Source organism: Muscardinus avellanarius (genome assembly GCF_963383645.1).
Source record: "Muscardinus avellanarius genome assembly, chromosome: 2".
Taxonomy (NCBI): Eukaryota; Metazoa; Chordata; class Mammalia; order Rodentia; family Gliridae; genus Muscardinus; species Muscardinus avellanarius.
This window is the reverse complement of record NC_137787.1, coordinates 66374189-66392814: the sequence shown is the minus strand read 5'-3', so window position 1 is coordinate 66392814 and position 18626 is coordinate 66374189. Positions and strand designations below refer to the sequence as shown.

The 18626-nt window shown below is 43.8% G+C and overlaps 1 protein-coding gene across 1 annotated transcript; it reads left to right on the top strand.

Moving 5' to 3' along the window:
* Nucleotides 1–13653: 13653 nt before the first annotated feature.
* Nucleotides 13654–13893, top strand: LOC308259348 (cyclin-dependent kinases regulatory subunit 2-like; the record flags this gene model as incomplete). The annotated part of the gene is made up of 1 exon (XM_080690296.1): nucleotides 13654–13893. The coding sequence occupies one exon, from the start codon at nucleotides 13654–13656 to the stop codon at nucleotides 13891–13893; it is 240 nt and encodes a 79-aa protein (XP_080546422.1).
* Between the last annotated feature and the right edge of the window lie 4733 nt (nucleotides 13894–18626).

The window sequence follows — 18626 nt, the reverse complement described above, 5'->3', positions numbered from 1 at the left end:
TGCTGGGTGGCCCGCTCGGGCGCGCCCTAGGTGCTGCGGGAAACGACAGGCCGGGGCTGGGGCGACACTCTCTGTCTGCCCGTGCGGAGTCCGCGTTGCCATTCTTGCTGGACACCCGTCTCGGGACTTGCTCTTTGTGAGTATAGGTCCGTCGCAGCTGACAGAACCTTAACATAGCATCTAAGTTTTAATTCCAGAGAGAAACAGGCGGAAATGGAGCATACACTCCGACTTTGCCAAAAAGCAGATCCCTGGTAGCTGCCCTTCGGCTGGCGGTGGCGGCTCAGCCCCCTGGAGCGCCACCTAGGTGTGGAGGACTGCAACAACAACTACCTCCAGGAGCCTGCCTCAAGTGGGGCAAAGCCACGCCTAACTGCTCGGCATGTGGCCAGGAGGGCCACTGGAACAATGCCCTTGGAAAAGGGTGAGCCCCAGGTGCCTCAACACAGGGGGAGCACCTTTCCAGACCAGGCCCCGCCGCTGGCCCTACTCAGCCTGGCTGAAGACTGATGGCTCCTGGATCCCTCAACCTCCATCCTCTTTGCCAGCTCAGGGTAGCTCTCCAGGTACTGAGTAAACCAGTCTCCTTTTTGGTCGCCTGCTCAATCTCATGATTTGTTTTTTTCTTTAATAGCCCTTGCCTGTTCAAGCCTCCTCAAGCGCACATCACTAAGCTGTCCAGGGTAACCTCCAATTCGCACTGCAGCTATGCACCCACCTGCATCCCCTTCTGGGGGACTGGACTCCCGACTCCTCCCGGCCTGGGGCCCCTGACGACGCCCCTTGACAGCAGGAAGAAGCTAGAGGGTCCAATCGTCATCCATTATCCCTACCATCAAAAGGCCGGAATGTTAAGTTGGGTCCTGCACTCATGTGACTTTGTGTCACATGACCTCTGCAGGGCAAGGGAGGGGCTGAAACCCCCGCGAGAATTGGGCGTTCCCGCGAGTAAACCCTCATCTCGCGAGATGCATACCTTGAAAAGGAGAGCCCGCGTCCTCAAGCTTCGGACAGGTGCGCGGGCCCCACAGTGCCTCGCCCTGATCCCCGGGAGAGCCGTGCCATTAAAACTTTACATGCCACGTGTACCGGACCTCTCTCGTGTTTTTCACACTCCGCCGTACTCACTTATTTTTATTTTACTCGCATTTAATTTTTTATTTTACTTATCAAGTACCACCAAAAAAAAAAAAAAAAAAATGCACCTCGATTTTTATAGATGGTCTATAGATGGCACCAACCCAATACACACACTTTGTTTCCTGGCACTGGGTTTAATCCCCAACACCACAAAAATAAATAAATGCAGTTATTTGCAGTTTTCACAAATTAATCCATATATTCAGAAGATCCAGAACTGAATAGAGTATTTTTGTGTACTTGACTTCAGATAAAACCTGCAGGGGTGTATTGGACCAACCTAGCTGTCCCGGGCATTCATTGTCTGAATTCTTGGCTATGCATATACTGTGTAGCAAATACCATTTTGGAACAAAAAACCTCCAGATTTAGTACTGCTCTGTCACTAACAAATGAGGAGTTCTAGAGGGAGTCATTTCCCCATTTGGATCCTTAAATTCCTTCTTTGTAAAATAAGTAAATAAGTACATTTAACTAGAAAAGCAACAAGTTCTTTTTTTTTTTTTTTTTTTTTTTTTTGGTACTGAGGACAGAATCCTCTGAGCTATAAACCCCAGCCCTATGTTTTACTCTTTATTTTGAAACAGGGTCTCACTGAGTTGCAAAGGACCTCACTAAGTAGCTGAGGCTGTCCATGAACCTGGGTCCTCCTATCTCAGCCTCCCAAATGCTGGGATTACAAGCAGGTGCCACCACGCCTGGATCAACAAATTCTTTTCTGAAAGAATATCCTGCCTGGCCATGGTAGTGCATACCTGTAATCCCAGTGCTTGAGAGGCTGAGATAGGAGGAGCATAGGTTTGAGATCAGCCTTGGCATTTTAGTGAAACCCTCAGCAACTTAGCAAGACCCTGTTTCAAAAACAAAAATTAAAAAATGCTTGGGGTATAGTTTGGAGGTAGATTGCCCCTGGGTTCAATCCCCAGTACTCCCCCCCCCTCAAAAAAAAAAAAAAAACCCAGAAGAAGTGAATCTCTAGTTTCTAGAATTTCATGTATCCAAGTCAAAAGAGCAGGTCCTTGCTGGGCATGGTGATACACATCTCTAAACCCAGTACTGGTGAGCCTGAGACAGGAGGATAGTAGGTTAGCGACTGAGCAAGGCCCTCAGCAAATTACTAAGATCTTGTTTCAAAATAAACAAAAAATATAATACGGCTGGGAATGTAGCTCAGAGGTGGAATCCTCCTGGGTCAATCTCCAGGACAGAAAGGAAGGAAGAAGAATGAAAGGAAAGGAAAGGAGAGGAGAGGAGAGGAGAGGAGAGGAAGAAGGAAAGGAGGAAGGAAAGGAAGGAAGGAAGGAAGGAAGGAAGGAAGGAAGGAAGAAAGAAGGGAGGGAAGGAGGGAGGGAAGGAGGGAAAAAGAGGGAGTGGGCAGAGGTCAATCTTTTGTACAGTCAGTCACTAATCTGATCCTCTTTTAGACAAAGAATAATTAAATGTATCCTGTACCATGCAAGTAACCTTCTTTTCTAATATTAGTGGCCCACTTATTAAACACTTACACTGGGCCAATGTTGTGTCAAGCCATCAACAAACATCATCTCATTTATTCTGTAATCAATGCCATTTTTATCAATTTTATTTCACAGGTGAAGAAACTGTTAGGACCTAGCTCAAGGGGACACAACAAAAGGCATAAATCCCATCTTTCTCCACTGAAAGGCCAGTCTGACCCTGGGTAGCAGCAGTTCCCAGCCAAAAGCAAAAGTAGAAACTAGAGGCCAAAGTCCCCCCAAGAGAACTCATTCTTCTGGATCATTGGTGGCAGAGGCCTGAGAGGTGAGGAGTAACACAGCCACTCTTTTGTGTGCTGCTGCCATCCGCCTCTCCTCCTTTGTACTGATGCTTTCAGATGCTGCACTAATGTTCTCAAGGCCTGGAGAAGTTAAACAGCAACCAGGTTCTAAAGGCACAATGAAAGAGCTCTGGCCAGGCGTGGTGGCACACACTTGTAGTCCCAGTTCTTGGGAGGTTGAGACAGGAGGCTCACAGGTTTGCAGCCAGCCTCAGCTACTTAATGAGGCCATCCACAACTTCGTGAGACCCTGTTTCAAAATAAAGAATAAAAAATAGGGCTCAGGATGTAGCTCAGAGGTAGAATGCCCCTGAATTCAACCCCCCAGTACCACAAAGAGAGAGAGAGGAGAGAGGGGGGGGGAGGGAGAGGGAGAGGGAGGGGGATAGGGAGAGGGAGAGGGAGAGGGAGAGACTGCTCTGGAAGCTCTGGGTGACGCACAGTCAGGCCTAACTAAGCTGTTACTAAAGCTTCTGAGGCCAACGGAGACTTCAGCCGCAGAGTATAAAGTACCCAACACTCCCCTCTGCATTCAAGCGCTGACCATTTCCCCTAACTTGCAAACTCAGTGCTTTAGACTCATACCAAACAGCCTTTTTATACCATTTGAGAATGATAAAGAACTGAGGAGCACCCCACCCCCGCACTGGGTCTGAACCCAGAGGCCCTCTACCACTCCTTTTCCTTTTTTTTTTTTTTTTTTTTTTTTGTGGTACTGGGGTTCCTGGAAGCCCTTCTACCTCCGGGCTACACTCCCAGACCTAATTTTTTTTATATTTTTGAAACAGGGTCTCTTAAACCAGCGCGGCTGGCTTCGAACCTGCGCGATCCTCCTGTCTCTGCCTCCCAAACGCGGGGATTACAAGCGTGCGCCACCTTTCCTTTTTTATGTTGAGATAAGATTGTCAAGGACATCCGCCCCGGGTCCTTTGCAGCATTCAGCAGTCTGAAAGACGCCTGTGATTCCCAGGAGGCTTGTCTTTCCATAGCCGCTTCTGGCTCCCAACCTTGATGCCTCTGAATCGTTCAGAATCTGTGCACCAGGGGGGCACCAGGAGCGTGTGCATGTATGTCATTGTCAACATGATTTACATTATGATGTGAGACTATAACCCACCAATAAAAGCACACGCACACAAAAAAGAATTTGTGCACCTCTTCACAGATTCCTCGTCTTTCTTCTGAGCCATGAAATTTAGTTCCTCTGTCTGATTTCTACAGGGTGAAAAGCATGCACACAAAGCTTCTGTGTCAAAAGAATTTACTTAAAATTTTGTGAGAGCCGGGCGTGGTGGAGCACGCTTGTAATCCCAGCATTCGGGAGGCTGAGACCGGAGGATCATGGTTCCCTGACAGCCTCAGCTACTTAGTGAGGCCCTCTGCAACTCAGTGAGACCTGGTTTCAAAATAAAGAATAAAAAATAGGGCAGGGGGTGTAGCTCAAAGGTTGAATGCCCCTGGGTTCCATCCCTAGACACGCAAAAAAAAAAAAAAAAAAAAAAAAAATTTCTGAGATGCCGCCGGGCATGGTGGTGCACACTTGTAATCCCAGCATTCGGGAGGCTGAGACCGGAGGATCGCGGTTTGCGGACAGCCTCGGCTAGCCCTCTGCAACTCAGTGAGACCCAGTTTCAAAATAATTAAAAAAAAAAAAAGGAATTAAAAAAATAGGGCAGGGGGTGTAGCTCGGAGGTAAAATACCCCTGGGTTCCATCCCCAGACCCGCAAAAAAAAAAAAAAAAAAAATGTGAGATGAATAGGGTTTACATCATAATCTTACAGGTAACTTAAAAGTGAAACCTCCGCCAGGCGTGGTGGCGCAAGCTTGTAATCCCCGAGTTTGCGAGGCAGAGACAGGAGGATAGTGCAGGTTTCAAAGCCAGCTGCGCTGGCTTAAGAGATCCTGTTTCCAAATTAAAAAAAAAAAAAGTATAAAAATGTGTGTCGGAGTGTAGCCCGGAGGTAGAGGCGTTTCCAGTAATCCCAGTACCACCAAAAAAAAAAAAAAAAGTGAAACCCCCCAAGGCTTTTCAAAGGACCACGTACTGACCAGGGATTCTACTGCATTAAAAAAAAAAAAAAAAAAAAAAAAAACACTCTGCTTGAAACAGGATGGGATGTCAAAACCCAACAGCAGGCACAGTAACTCCAGAAAGTTCGGAATCAAGATACTTGTTGAAGCTACATCTCAACACATAATGATTACGTTGGTTTTAGAAGGATCACTGACATTTTGTCCAGAACAGTTTCGGTGTCAATACAACATAATGGAAGGGTGATGCTGGAGCCACAGTAACCCCTAATAATCACAGAGACTCATTCAAGGCATCCCTGTTTATGGGATGTGAGATTTAAGTCTTAAACTATTAAATTTGAGAAAATGAAAATACGCTTAACCTGAACAAGTAGATAAGGAATTAATGCAACTTCACTATTTTAAAACTTCCCTGTTTTAAGCCATTAAAGTTTTTTAAGTTTATTTGCAAATATCCAGCCTTATCTAATTTTATGGAATATTTTCTTCTGTGCCCTTACAACACGATGGTGTGTCCTCAGAGCCATGGCTATGGCTTGGCTCATATGGACCACCAGCTTCTAAGAAGATTTATCGGCAAGTTTTAGATAAACAGAAGTCAAAGATAGGTTGAAAATTGTTGGAGGAGTTTGGAAGGAGGAGGCGGTGAGGGGTATCAAAGGCTTGCAGACCATCAGAGATGAGGCTGTCTGACTTCTCTGTGTTCTATTCCTCTAATCTGGATGGGCATGTCTGACCAAACGCATGCCTTTGCCGCCACTTTTAAAATCCTAACAGATGAGAACATCAGAGAACTATTTATTATCTTTCAAAAAATATGATCTCAATTCAAAATGAGAGATCTATATTAATAGATACAAAGCAATGTTCATGATACATTATCAATTTTGTGTGTGTGGTACTGGGAATGGAACCCAGGGGCATATTACCTCTGAGCTACACTCCAGCCCTATTTTATTTTTATTTTGAAACATGGTCTCACTAAGTTGCAGAGGGCCTCACTTAAGTTGCAGAGGTTGGCCACAAACCTGTGATCCTCCTGTCTCAGCCTCCTAAGTACTGGAATTATAAGCATGCACCACCATGCCCAGCTCAAATATTTTTAAAAGTTACAAAATGGAGCGGGGAGTGGTGGCACACACTTGTAATCCCAGCGCTTGGGAGACTGAGACAGGAGGATCACACAGGTTCAAAACCAGCCTCAGCTACTTAGTGAGGCTCTCAGCAATTTAGTGAGACCCTGTTTCCAAATAAAATATAAAATAGGTCTAGGAGTATAGCCCGGAGGTAGAAAAGCCCCTGGTTCCACCCCCAGTACCCCCCCCCCAAAAAAAAGTTACAAAATGGCATATGAACTCTACCATTTGTGTTTAAAAAAAGATGGAGCCATTTGTAGTGGTGGACGCCTGTAATCCCAGTATTTGGGAGGTTAAAATAGGAGGATTGCAGGTTTGAGACCAGCTTCAACTCCTTAGTAAGACCCTCTGCAATTTAGTGAGACCCTGTTTCAAAATAAAGAATAAAAAATAAGACTGGGGTGTAGCTCAGAGATAGAATGCCCCTGGGTTCAATCCCCAGCACAGCAAAAAAAAAAAAAAAAAAAAAGAGGAAAGACAGGCATGGTGGTACACACCTGAAATGAAATCTCAGTACTTAGGAGGCTGAAACAGAAGGATCGCGAGTTTGAGACCAGCCTCAGCAACTGAGTGAGGCTCTTTGCAACTTGCTGAGATTGTTTCAAATTTTAAAAAATGGGACTAGGAGTGGAACTCAGAAGTAGAATGACCCTGGGTTCAATCCTCAGTACCACACACACACACACACACACAAAAAAAAAAGAGTGGGGAGAGAAAAGTTAGGAATTATATACACATAAATGTTGGTGTATATAATAAGAAAAGGTTATATAAAGGTAGCTGTGAGGCTAGAAGTCCCCTGTATCATACAATCTTTGCAAATTTACCTTTTTCCTGTTTGAAAAGATAATTCTAAATAAAATGTACCACATCACTTAGAAAGCTAGGCTTCTGAAACCAATATTTGACCTATAGGACTTGGAAATTTTATGTAGATCACTATAGAGAAATAAAATCACCCAATGACATCTTACACAGCTGCTCAAGCTTAGCCCAGGAACCTTTTCAAAGTACAGATGTCAGCACATTTTTGTTAAACGTGCTTCTGTTGCTGTTATTTTCTGTCTTTTTTTTTTCTTCCTCAGATTTCTGAAGATTAAAATCTTCATGATGGCAAAAGAGAAATGACAAAGATTTTTTTTTTTTTTTTTTTTGTGGTACTGGGGTTCCTGGAAGCCCTTCTACCTCTGGGCTACACTCCCAAACCTATTTTTACATTTTTATTTGGAAACAGGGTCTCCTAAGCCAGCGTGGCTGGCTGCAAACCTGCGCGATCCTCCTGTCTCTGCCTCCCAAGCGCAGGGATTACAAGTGTGCGCCACCACGCCCGGCTTTTTTCTTTTCTTTTCTTTTCTTTTTCTTTTTATCTTTATATCTTTTTTCTTTTTCTTTTTTCTTCTTTTTTTTCTTTATTTTTTCTTTCTTTCTTTTTTTTTTTTTTTTTGTGGTCCTGGGGATTGAACACAGAAGCATTCCACTCTGAACTACACCCCCAACTCAATTTTATTTTTTATTTTGACACAGAATCTCGCTAAGTTGTGAAGGGCCTCAAAAGCTTGCTAAGGCTAGCCACAAACCTGTGATCCTCTCAGCCTCCTAAGCAGCGGGATTGCAAGTGTGCCCCACCACACCTGGCCTTGGAGATACAATTCTGAGGAAAAACTATAGCCCTTTGAGGAGTTCCCGTCCCTAACTACTTATGAATATGGATCAAGATTGACACCCAGTGGCCAAATTGAATTCTTTTTCTTGCTGAAATTTCCTTTCTGTTCAACTAGTCATTTTCTAGAATATCTCTTCATCTGTTATAGATGGAAAATATTATTTATTTATTTTTTTGGTGGTACTGAGGGTGGAACCCAGGGGCCTTCTACCTCCGGGCTACACTCCCAGACCTATTTTCTATTTTATTTGGAAACAGGGTCTCACTAAGTTGCTGAGAGCCTCACTAAGTAGCTGAGGCTGGCTTCAAACCTGTGCGATCCTCCTGTCTCAGCCTCCCAAGCACAGGGATTACAAGCATGCGCCACCACGCCCGGCTTGGAAAATATTATTTAAACCTATGACTTGTGGACTGAAAGTAAACTGTGCCTTAGAAAGATGGGTTAGATTTGTAGGTCATATTTTACACACAGTTGATAGTCTAATTTCTGTATCCTTCATACTTTTTTTACATAACATTAAAAAGTAATTTGCCTTTAGTTGACAAAACAACGTATTCAATTCCTAGTAGAACTAATGGGACAAGTTGGAATTATGTAGAAAACCTAATTGGACAACCAGATAGTTTATATCCATAACTTTTCCTATATTAAGTAACAAAATCGCCTATTTCTGATAACTACTCCATTTATAATAATTTAATGTTTTGTGTGTGTGTGTGGGGGGGGTGCTGGGGGTGGAACCCAGAGGCTTTCTACCTCCGGGCTATACTCCCAGATCTATTTTTTATATTTTATTTGTAAACAGGGTCTCACTAAGTTGCTGAGAGCCTCACTAAGTAGCTGAGGCTGGCTTCGAACCTATGCGATCCTCCTGTCTCAGCCTCCCAAGTGCGGGGATTCCAAGCATGCGCCACCACGCCCACAATAATTTAATGTTTTAATTATCTTGAAGTCTTGAGGGTGATGTAATTGTTCACTAAATATGCTACTCAGAGTTTAATCTTACTGCCATAAAATATGAAAAATAATCATAAAATATATAATCATAAAATGAGCTCTTATATGAGCACTCTGAAAGTTTTGTAAAGAAAAGAAAGTTTAGATGAAATATGCACTGAGCACCCATTTTAAGCATTTTTAAGAAAAAAAATAATTTTCATGAAATTAATGTCATACTAGCATTTTAGCAAATACATCTAATATGTTTAACATAGATTAGCATACAGAAAAGCAGTGAATTTTATTTTGTATTTTGTTGTGTCTGGTATTAGGGATTGAATCCAGAGGCATTCTAAATCCCGAGTTACACCCCCGCCTTACTTTTATTTTTATTTTTAAACAGGGTCTCACTAGTTTGATGAGAGTCTCACTACTTGCTGAGGCTGACCTTGAACCTGCAATCCTCCTGTCTCAGTCTCCCAAACACTGGGGTTATAGGCATGGACCACCCTTGGCTATATTTTGAACCCTGGGCCTCACACATACTAGGCAAACACTCTACCACTAAGCTATATACTCCTAGACCATAGTGGATTTTATTTAATTTATTATTATTATTATTATTATTATTATTATTATTATTATTATTAGTGTGTGAAGGGGTTGGTACCAGGGATTGAACTCAAGGGCATTCTACCTCTGAGCTATGCCCCAAGCCCTTTTTATTTTTATTTATTTTTATTTTTATTTTTTTATTTATTTTTAACTTTTTTTTTTTTTTTTTTTTTTTTGGTGTGTGAGGGGAGAAGTAATTCCCCCACCACAACCACACAAACAGAAAAACAGAGAAAAACCGCGGATTCTTGTTCTGAGCTAAGTATAAATACACATTAGCCTGATGGAAATACAGAGAACAGGAACAGCTCCATACTAGACTGGCATGGAGGGATGACTCGAATGAGTGCAGCCTTATTTTTAGTTTTGAGACAAGGTCTCACTAGATTGCTGAGAGTCTCTCTAAATTTCTCTGGCTGGTCTCAAACCTGTTATCCTCCTGTCTCAGACTCCTAAGTACTAGAATTACAGAGTGCGCCATCATGTCTGGCTAGTAGTGACTTTTAGAGTCAGATCAAAGTCAAAATCCTAGTTGAGTAATCTTGAGAAAGTCTCTGAATTTTACTAAGTTTCAATTCTACTAAGTTTATTATTGTGAGGATTAAATAAGATGTAAGTTTAAAATGCTTACCATAGTACCTGCACTTCTCAACCTTTTGGAGTGATCAAGTGTAATATATACACAGTTAGACAGTAGCTACTTTTATTGCCAAAATTCCAGGAAAAGGAAGGTTACAAAAGTCAAATGCATGTGCAGACACCTCTTCTTGAATCAGCTTTAACATCATCTGCTTTGATGCCAAAGAACAGTGACCCACATAACCTGAGAGTATAAATATCCAAACCATAAAATAAGACAAACCAGGTGTTGGTAGCACATACCTGTAATCCCAGTACTTGGGAGACAGGAGGATTGAAAGTTCAAAGCCAACCTCAGCAATTTAGTGAGGCTCTCAGCAACTTACCTAGACCCTATTTCCAAATAAAAGTAAAATAAAATCTGGACATGGTGACAAACGCTTGTAATCCCAGTACTTGGGAGGCTAAGACAGGAGGACCACAGGTTTGTGTCCAGCCTCAGCTACTTAGCGAAGCCCTCCACAACTTAGTGAGAGCCTGTTTCAAAATAAAGAATAAAATAGGACTGGGGTGTAGCTCAAAGGTAGAATGCCCCTGGATTCACTTCTCATCATGATAGATAGATAGATAGATAGATAGATAGATAGATAGATAGATAGATAGACAGACAGACAGACAGACAGACAGGGCTGGTGATGTAACTCAAGGGTAGAACCCAGCATGAATGAGGCCAGGCTCTCAATCCTCAGTACTACACACACACACACACACACACACACACACACACCCCAAAGCAGAAAATATGTTCTAATGTCATCACCAAAAAATTCGATGTATTTTACTCAATGGGGAAATCTCTGATCTAAAAGAAACGCTACCTAGATTCTAATCCCAGTTGTGACATAGACAAGTCACTTGACCACTATCTTATTTTTTCACATATTAACATGAGTGACATTTTTATACTTGTCCTAAAGATAGCATGCAATATTATATGCTAGTGAAAGGATTCTACAAATAACTTATTTTTTGGTACTAGAAATGGAACCTAGGAGCATTCTACCTCTTAGATACCTCAGCCCTTTTTATTTTTATTTTGAAACAGGTTCTCACTAAGTTTCTGAGAGTCTCACTAAACTGCTGAGGCTGGCCTCAACCCTGTGATCCTGTTTCAGCCTCCCAAGAACTGGTAGTACAGGTATCTGCCACAGATGATGCAATTATCTTTTTTTGTTTTGTTTTGGTGGTACTGGAGATGGAACCCTTCTACCTCCAGGCTACACTCCCAGACCTATTTTATATTTTATTTGGAAACAGGGTCTCTTAAGCCAGCGAGGCTGGCTTTGAACCTGCGTGATCCTCCTTTCTCCGCCTCCCAAGCCCAGGGATTACAAGCGTGCGCCACCATGCCCGGCTGCAACGATCATTTTTAATGCCCTCCCAACAACAGTAAAAGTACACAACACCCACACATTAGAGAATTTAGTATCCTTTCAGCCCCTCCTAAGGGGCCTGGAAGTTCTCTTTAGAGAAGAGACCAAGGATCACTCCACTTGACCACAGGTAGTCTCACCAACAAAAAGCACAGACATTTTCTATCTTCTGTGACCCCAAGAGGGACTAGCCCCAGGCCTACACCCTTTCTGAGGGAGTCCTTGTTAGCAGTCCCAGGGCTTCTGTGGCTCAGGTGGATGGTTCAATTAGGATGAACCTTAGAAGTCCAGGTGATGGGTCACAATATTTTCTACCACCATTTTTCCCATCTGACCTCTCCCTGAGCAAGTCGTGTTCATCCTTAAAAAAGCACCTGCTTTGACTCACCTGCTTGAACTCGCGGCCTCCACTGGTGCTGTCTCACCAGTTGTCATGGGCCTACTACTGTAGGAGGGACTTCATACACATTACTTCCCCTCCTTTCTAACATTTCACTGAAAGCATTTCAGTGGCCTTTGGGGTTGGAACAGGAATTTATTCTCCACGAAGGACGATCCCATCACACCTCTGCTGGAGCCAGTGCATGGCCTCCTGCTTGCTGATTCTGAGCTTGGTCCCAGGGCAGCCTGAACTGCGCTTCCTGTCTGCCAAGCTGAATCCTGGCCCACCCAGCACGGCAGAGAGGTCCAGGCCGTAGATATCAATGCTTGGGTCATATCTGATGCCCAGGTCAACATGTTCTTAGATCCCAAAACCAAAGTTGCCAGTACCCGAGAAGTTGTTGTTGTCTTGACGTTTTTGTTTGTCTCATAATTCATATTCTCTTACCTTCAGAACTTTCTCCAAGATTTCTTCTATCTTGGACCTATGAACAGTGGACACAATCTTTTTGTTTCTCCTGATACCAAAGGCTGTGACCGTGTGTCTGGCTTTAGAAAGCACAGGAGCCTGGCCTGTGTGCGCTCCAACACCTTGGCTGCCCAGGTCAGTGTGTCTCCACTCTCACTGACAGAGGCTGAGGCCCGGCTTGCAGATGCCTCGTTCCTGCTTGGGGTTCTCCTCTTCACCTTGATCTTGCGCCACGATGGAGAACAGGAAGAGACTTTCCCTTCTTACGACGACCTGCAAGGTGGTGATTATCATCCTACTTTACAGTTATGGAAACTGAGGGTCGGTTTCCCAAAGCCACACTGCTATGAAGGGGAAATTTGAGGAAAGCCAGTTCAACCTTGCTCCAAATCATACATTCTTTCTAAAATATTTCCCACCCTGAGTCTCCACCTAGTTCCTCCTGATCCACCCTCACATTCCGGATCCTGTCTCCTTATTCTTGCAGGGGCTGCCAGGAAACACTAGACCTGACATCCATCTTCCACTTCCAGGCTGATCTGCTAGACCTACTGCCTGCTGGTGGGCTCTGGGGCCACCGAAGTCCTTCCTACATGTGCATGGAAAGAGATTAGTTAAACTTATATTAACTCTGTTCCCCAAAGATGAGCTCTGAAGAGAGATGCCATCCATTTGCTACAGGTCACTTTACTATAGACTAAAAGCTCCGGTTTTTAAAGAAATATCCCGCACTTCCCATGCTCTAGTGAACAAAGCTAGCTTTGAAGTTGGAACTTTAGCTATAATCACAATTATGTAAATTTGGGAATCAACTAAGGAAAATTCATATGATTAGCTGGAAGCACAAGACCCTAGCAAAGTGATTTCAACTCCTAGATGAAAAATATAAATGTAAAGGCATTTCCCATGAGAGAACTGCAATAGTTATTTCAACAGCTCTTAGGAGGTTAGAAGGGAAACTCTGTTCCCATCATGAAGAGATTATCCGGACTTGTGTCACCCCTTGGCTCTAATTGGATTTTAAGATGTGATCACACATGCCTGCTTTTCTCTCTCTCTCTCCCTCTCCCCGCCCCCTTTCTTCCTGTCTGAGGACAGAACAAGTATCACAAGTAAAAAAAGTTTAAGGCAAAATGGTTCAGTGAGGTGCTATGGATGTAGAAAACATACTCTCTTCCAGTACGTGTCTACCTCAGCAAGTAACCTGGGCATCACTTTGGCCTTCTTTTCTTCTGTATCAATACTGTGGTGGGAGAAATGAGGAGATGTCAGTGAAAGTTAAGCTTTCAGTTATAAAATGAGGAGGAGACTGGGGGTGTAGCCTGGTGGTAGAGCCCCTGACTCGTATGCTCTAGGTCCTGGGTTCCATTCTAAAACTGAGGAAAGGCAGTCGTTGCCCTGGCCCGTACGAGTGTCGCGCTGTGCCCGCTCCTCTCTCTCTCCGCCCAGCTGCGCGCCGGCAGGATGGCCCACAAGCAGATTTACTACTCGGACAAGTACTTCGACGAACACTACGAGTACCGGCATGTCATGTTACCCAGAGAACTTTCCAAACAAGTACCCAAAACTCATCTGAAGTCTGAAGAGGAGTGGAGAAGACTTGGTGTTCAACAGAGTCTAGGCTGGGTTCATTACATGATTCATGAGCCAGAACCACATATTCTTCTTTTTAGATGGCCTCTTCCAAAAGAGCAACAAAAATGAAGCATGTCTGGGATCGTCAATTAAATCTTTTTCAAATTTAATGTATATGTGTATATAAGGTAGTATTCAGTGAATACTTGAAAAATGTACAAATCATTCATCCACACCTGTGCATGAGCTGTATTCTTCACAGCAACAGAGCTCAGTTAAATGCAACTGCAAGTAGGTTATTGTAGGGTGTTTAAGATAAAAGTTTGTAGTCAGTTTTTCTCGTAATATAAGTGCCTGTTTGACATTACCTGTTGTTTTTGTTAAATAAAGTTTGCATGTTGCATTTATTAAAAAAATAAAAATAAAAAAATAAATAAAACTGAGGAAAAACAACTTAGTTTGATTGTGAAATCATCTCAGAATCTATACATGTACCAAAACATCATGTTGTGCACCTTGAGTATATACAATTTGTATTTGCCAATTAATGACTATGGTGTAGCTTATTGGTAGAGCCCTTGCCTAGCATGTGCAAAGCCCTGGGTAGAATCCCAGTACCATCAAAAAGATTAACAATGATGATAATGATGATGATGATGATGTCGTCGTCTGGGATGTATTTCAGTGGTGAAACACATGTGTCTAAGAACCTGGGTTTGATCTCCACTACCACAGAAGTAAAAAAAGAATTGTAAATTATACCTCTATAAATCTAGAAAGAAAACAATACTGTGAAGTCTCGTATATTCATGAGAATGGTAGCAAAAACTCCCTGGCCATGCTGACACAGCAGCCAAATTGCCAAGAGAATCTTGAAAGGGTGGAGATCAGAACTAATTAATGTCAGTGGTCCAGCAAAACAGCTAGAATCCACCCAAAACTTCAGACTTCAAAGAGAAAAAAGTTTGTTTCCACACAAGTTGCCATCAACACTGACAGGGTCATAAATGTCACGCTGTGTTGGGCCGTGTTCATGACTTGCTGCTATAATTACGTGTACATGGAGATTTTCATGCCAAGGAATCACGCTGATTGATTTTAATTTATAATCAAGAAACATCGCCAGGCGTGGTGGCACACGCTTGTAATCCCAGCATTCGGGAGGCTGAGACCAGAGGATCGCAATTTGTGGACAGCCTCAGCTACTACTTAGTGAGGCCCTCTGCAACTTAACTTAGTAAGACCTTGTTTCAAAATAAAAAGAATGAAAAATAGGGCAGGGGGTGTAGCTTGGAGGTCGAGTGGCCCTGGGTTCCATCCCCAGACCCGCAAAAAAAAAAAAGAAAGAAGAAGAAGAAACATCAAAAAATCTTTCAGTGAAACACAGGCACAATAACACTGCTCTAAAGCTGGGCGTGGTGGCCCACACTTATAATCCAGCATTTGGGAGGCTGAGACAGAAGGATTGTGATTCAAGGACAGCCTCAGATACTTAGTGAGGCTCTTTGCAACTCAGTGAGACCCTGTTTCAAAATAAAGAATAAGCCGGGCGTGGTGGCGCATGCTTGTAATCCCCATGCTTGGGAGGTGGAGACAGAAGGATCGCACAGGTTCAAAGCCAGACTCGCTGGCTTAAGAGACCCTGTTACCAAATAAAAATATTTTAAAAATGTGTCTGGGAGTGTAGCCCGGAGGTAGAAGGGTTTCCAGGAACCCCAGTACCACCAATAAAATAAAATAAAATAAAATAAAATAAAATAAAATAAAATAAAAAATAGGGCTGGGGGTGCAGCTCAAAGGTAGAATGCCCTTGGGTTCCATCCTCAGTACCACAAAAAATTAAATTAAATTAAATTAAAATTTAAAAATTGTTCTGGCCGGGCATGGTGGTGCACACTTGTAATCCCAGTACTTGAGAGGCTGAGACAGGAGAATCACAGGTTCTCAGCCCACCTCAGCTACTGAGTGAGGCCCTCTACAACTTAATGAAACCCTATTTCCTTTTTTCTGTCTTTCTTTCTTTCTTTCTTTCTTTTCTTTTTCTTTTCTTTTCTTTTCTTTCTGTGTGTGTGTGTGTGTGTGTGTGTGTGTGTGTGTGTGTGTTACTGAGGAGGGAACGCATGGGCTTTCTACCTCCAGCCTATACTCCCAGAGCTATTTTATATTTTGTTTGGCAACAGGGTCTCACTAAGTTGCGGAGATCCTCATAAGTAGCTGAGGCTGGCTAGGACCTGCGTGATTCTCCTGTCTCGGCCTCTCAAGTACTGGGATTACAAGCGCGCAACACCACGCCTGGCTAGTGAAACCCTATTTCAAAATAAAAAATAAAATAGGGCTAGGAATGTAGCTCAGAGATAGAATATCCCTGGGTTCTATCTACTGGGTTTCCCAGTACTGAAAAAAGAAAAAAGAAAAAGAAATATAGAAACTGGCTTGTACATTTTCTTTTTTTTTTTTTTTTTTTTTTTTTTTTGGTGGTACTGGGGTTCCTGGAAGCCCTTCTACCTCCGGGCTACACTCCCAGACCTATTTTTACATTTTTATTTGGAAACAGGGTCTCCTAAGCCAGCGCGCGCGGCTGGCTTCGAACCTGCGCGATCTTCCTATCTCTGCCTCCCAAGCACGGGGATTACAAGCGTGCGCCACCACGCCCGGCAAGCTTGTACATTTTCTTAAGCCTCCATGGGCAATGACCTCGAGTTGGTGTTCTTCAGGAGGGAGCTGTTCTGGATGCCTGGGGCACAGGCAGGCACAGGCGGCCTCGCCTGTCACCCTTTGAGGTTGATGTTTTGGTTCTCTTGCGTTCCTGCTGTCCTCTGGGCAGAGGGGTTGCTGAAGGACACCATGGTAGCTTTGTCATCATGGGGCTTTCTTTGCCAGGCCTGCACATTGCTTCCCTCTACCCATTACCCATCTATGACATTTGAGATAATCCATGTAAATGCCTTTCACAGCACCTGACACTTAGCTGCTTAATAAATATTAGCTATGACTATTCACTTTTTTGGTACTGTTGTTGAAAAACTGTAGCCTTCTGGGCTCAGTGGCATATGTCTATAATCCCAGCTCTTCGAGAGGATGAGACTTGAGGATCACAAGTTTGAGGCCAGCCTGGGCAACTGCGTCAGTCAGCATTCTTGCAGCCATAATCTAAACATCTGACTACATAACTTAGAGGAAAGATTTATTTTCTTACGGATTTGGGCTTAATCCATATGAGGCTGGGGATCACAGATATCAGGGCATGGGTGCGATGGCCAGAGGCGGAGAGAGAGCACATGGGCTGTGGCCCTCAAATCACAGAGGCCAGAGGGTGGGGGGAGAGAGTATGTGTGTGTAGGGGGAGGAGGATCTACATAGAACCTCCAAGGCCGCACCTCCAGGGATCACTCCTCCAGCCACACCCTACAGGGTATCACCCAGGAAAACTCATGGCAATGGATTTATCCACTTCTGGGATTACAGCCTTCATGACTCAATTACATCAGCTTCAAACATTAATAAATGAGCTCTTTAGGGGACATTTAATATATAACTATAACAGCAACTTAGGGAGATCCTGTCTCAAAAAAAATTTTTTGTGTGTGGTACTAGGGATAGAACCCAGAGACATTCTACCTCTAAGCTACATCCCAGTCCTATTTTTATTCTTTATTTTGGAACAGTGTCTCACTAAGTTGCTGAGGCTAGCCACAAACCCATGATTCTCCTGTCTCAGTCTCCCAAGTACTGGGATTACAAGCGTATACCACCACACCCAGCTCTGTCTCAAAAACTTAAAAAAAAAATTTTTTTTGATTTTGCCTTGCAGCACCAGGCTCCAGAGAGGAAGGGAACTCATAACGGAGCTCAGAAACCAGAGGAGATATGTTGGCCTCACGCCCGAGAACGCAGTAGCAGCGCCTTACTGCTGGCAGCAGCAGCGAGTTCACCGGACAGCACCAGACCAACTCACTCAACAGCCCACCAAGCTCCAGAGAGGAGCGGCAGACAGCGAGCCGAGGTGAGGCGCTGCGGAACAGCCGGGCGGGATTCGGCAGATCTCTCGGCGCAGGGAACAGCTAAAGCTCCCAGGGGCTGGGCTCAGCGCACCCTGCAGGGACTCAGAGTGGAGTTCAAAAACAGAAAAGAAATACGCCAGCCTCACGGCCGAGGGCGTGGCAGCGGCGCCATATTGCTACCGGCAGCAGCAGCAGTGAATTCACCGAGTCCACAACAGCTCCATCTGCACACTCAACAGTGAGTCAAATTGCAGCCCCTAGAGGAGAAATCCCAGTACTATACTCCCAGGGACTTGACCCAGTGGGGGAGTGGTGGTGGCAGAGATATTACACCATAGGAGAACGCCCAACCTGGCATCCCCCATGGTCTAAAGCAGCCTCGATTGACTCCCTGGGTCTGAGACTCTGCGATACAACCCAGTAAAGGAGTAGTGGGGACTGAGATACCACAGACTCAAGATCCAGAGCACCTTAAGTGAAGTCATAGTGACCCAGGGAAGAACCCAGAGAAGGCACAAACTTCCAAAATCATGGGAAAGAGGAATAACAATGGAGCAATGAATGCCCACAACCCCACAACATCAGAACCTGATAAAACAGAAATTCAGAGATTTCTAGAAGATCAAATCAGGAAAATAACTGTAGAAATAATAGAGGTGTTTCGAAAAGAATTCAGAGAGAGCCAAAGAGAGATAAAGGATGCAATTAATGAAGTAAAGGCCTCAATTCAAAGTACAAACAACCGATTAGACCACATGGAGAATAGAATCTCGCTCCTAGAAGATGATCATTCAAAAAATGAATGCACAGTTTCTAATTTAGAAAAAAAAAATCCGACAGCAGGAATCTGACATTGAAGAA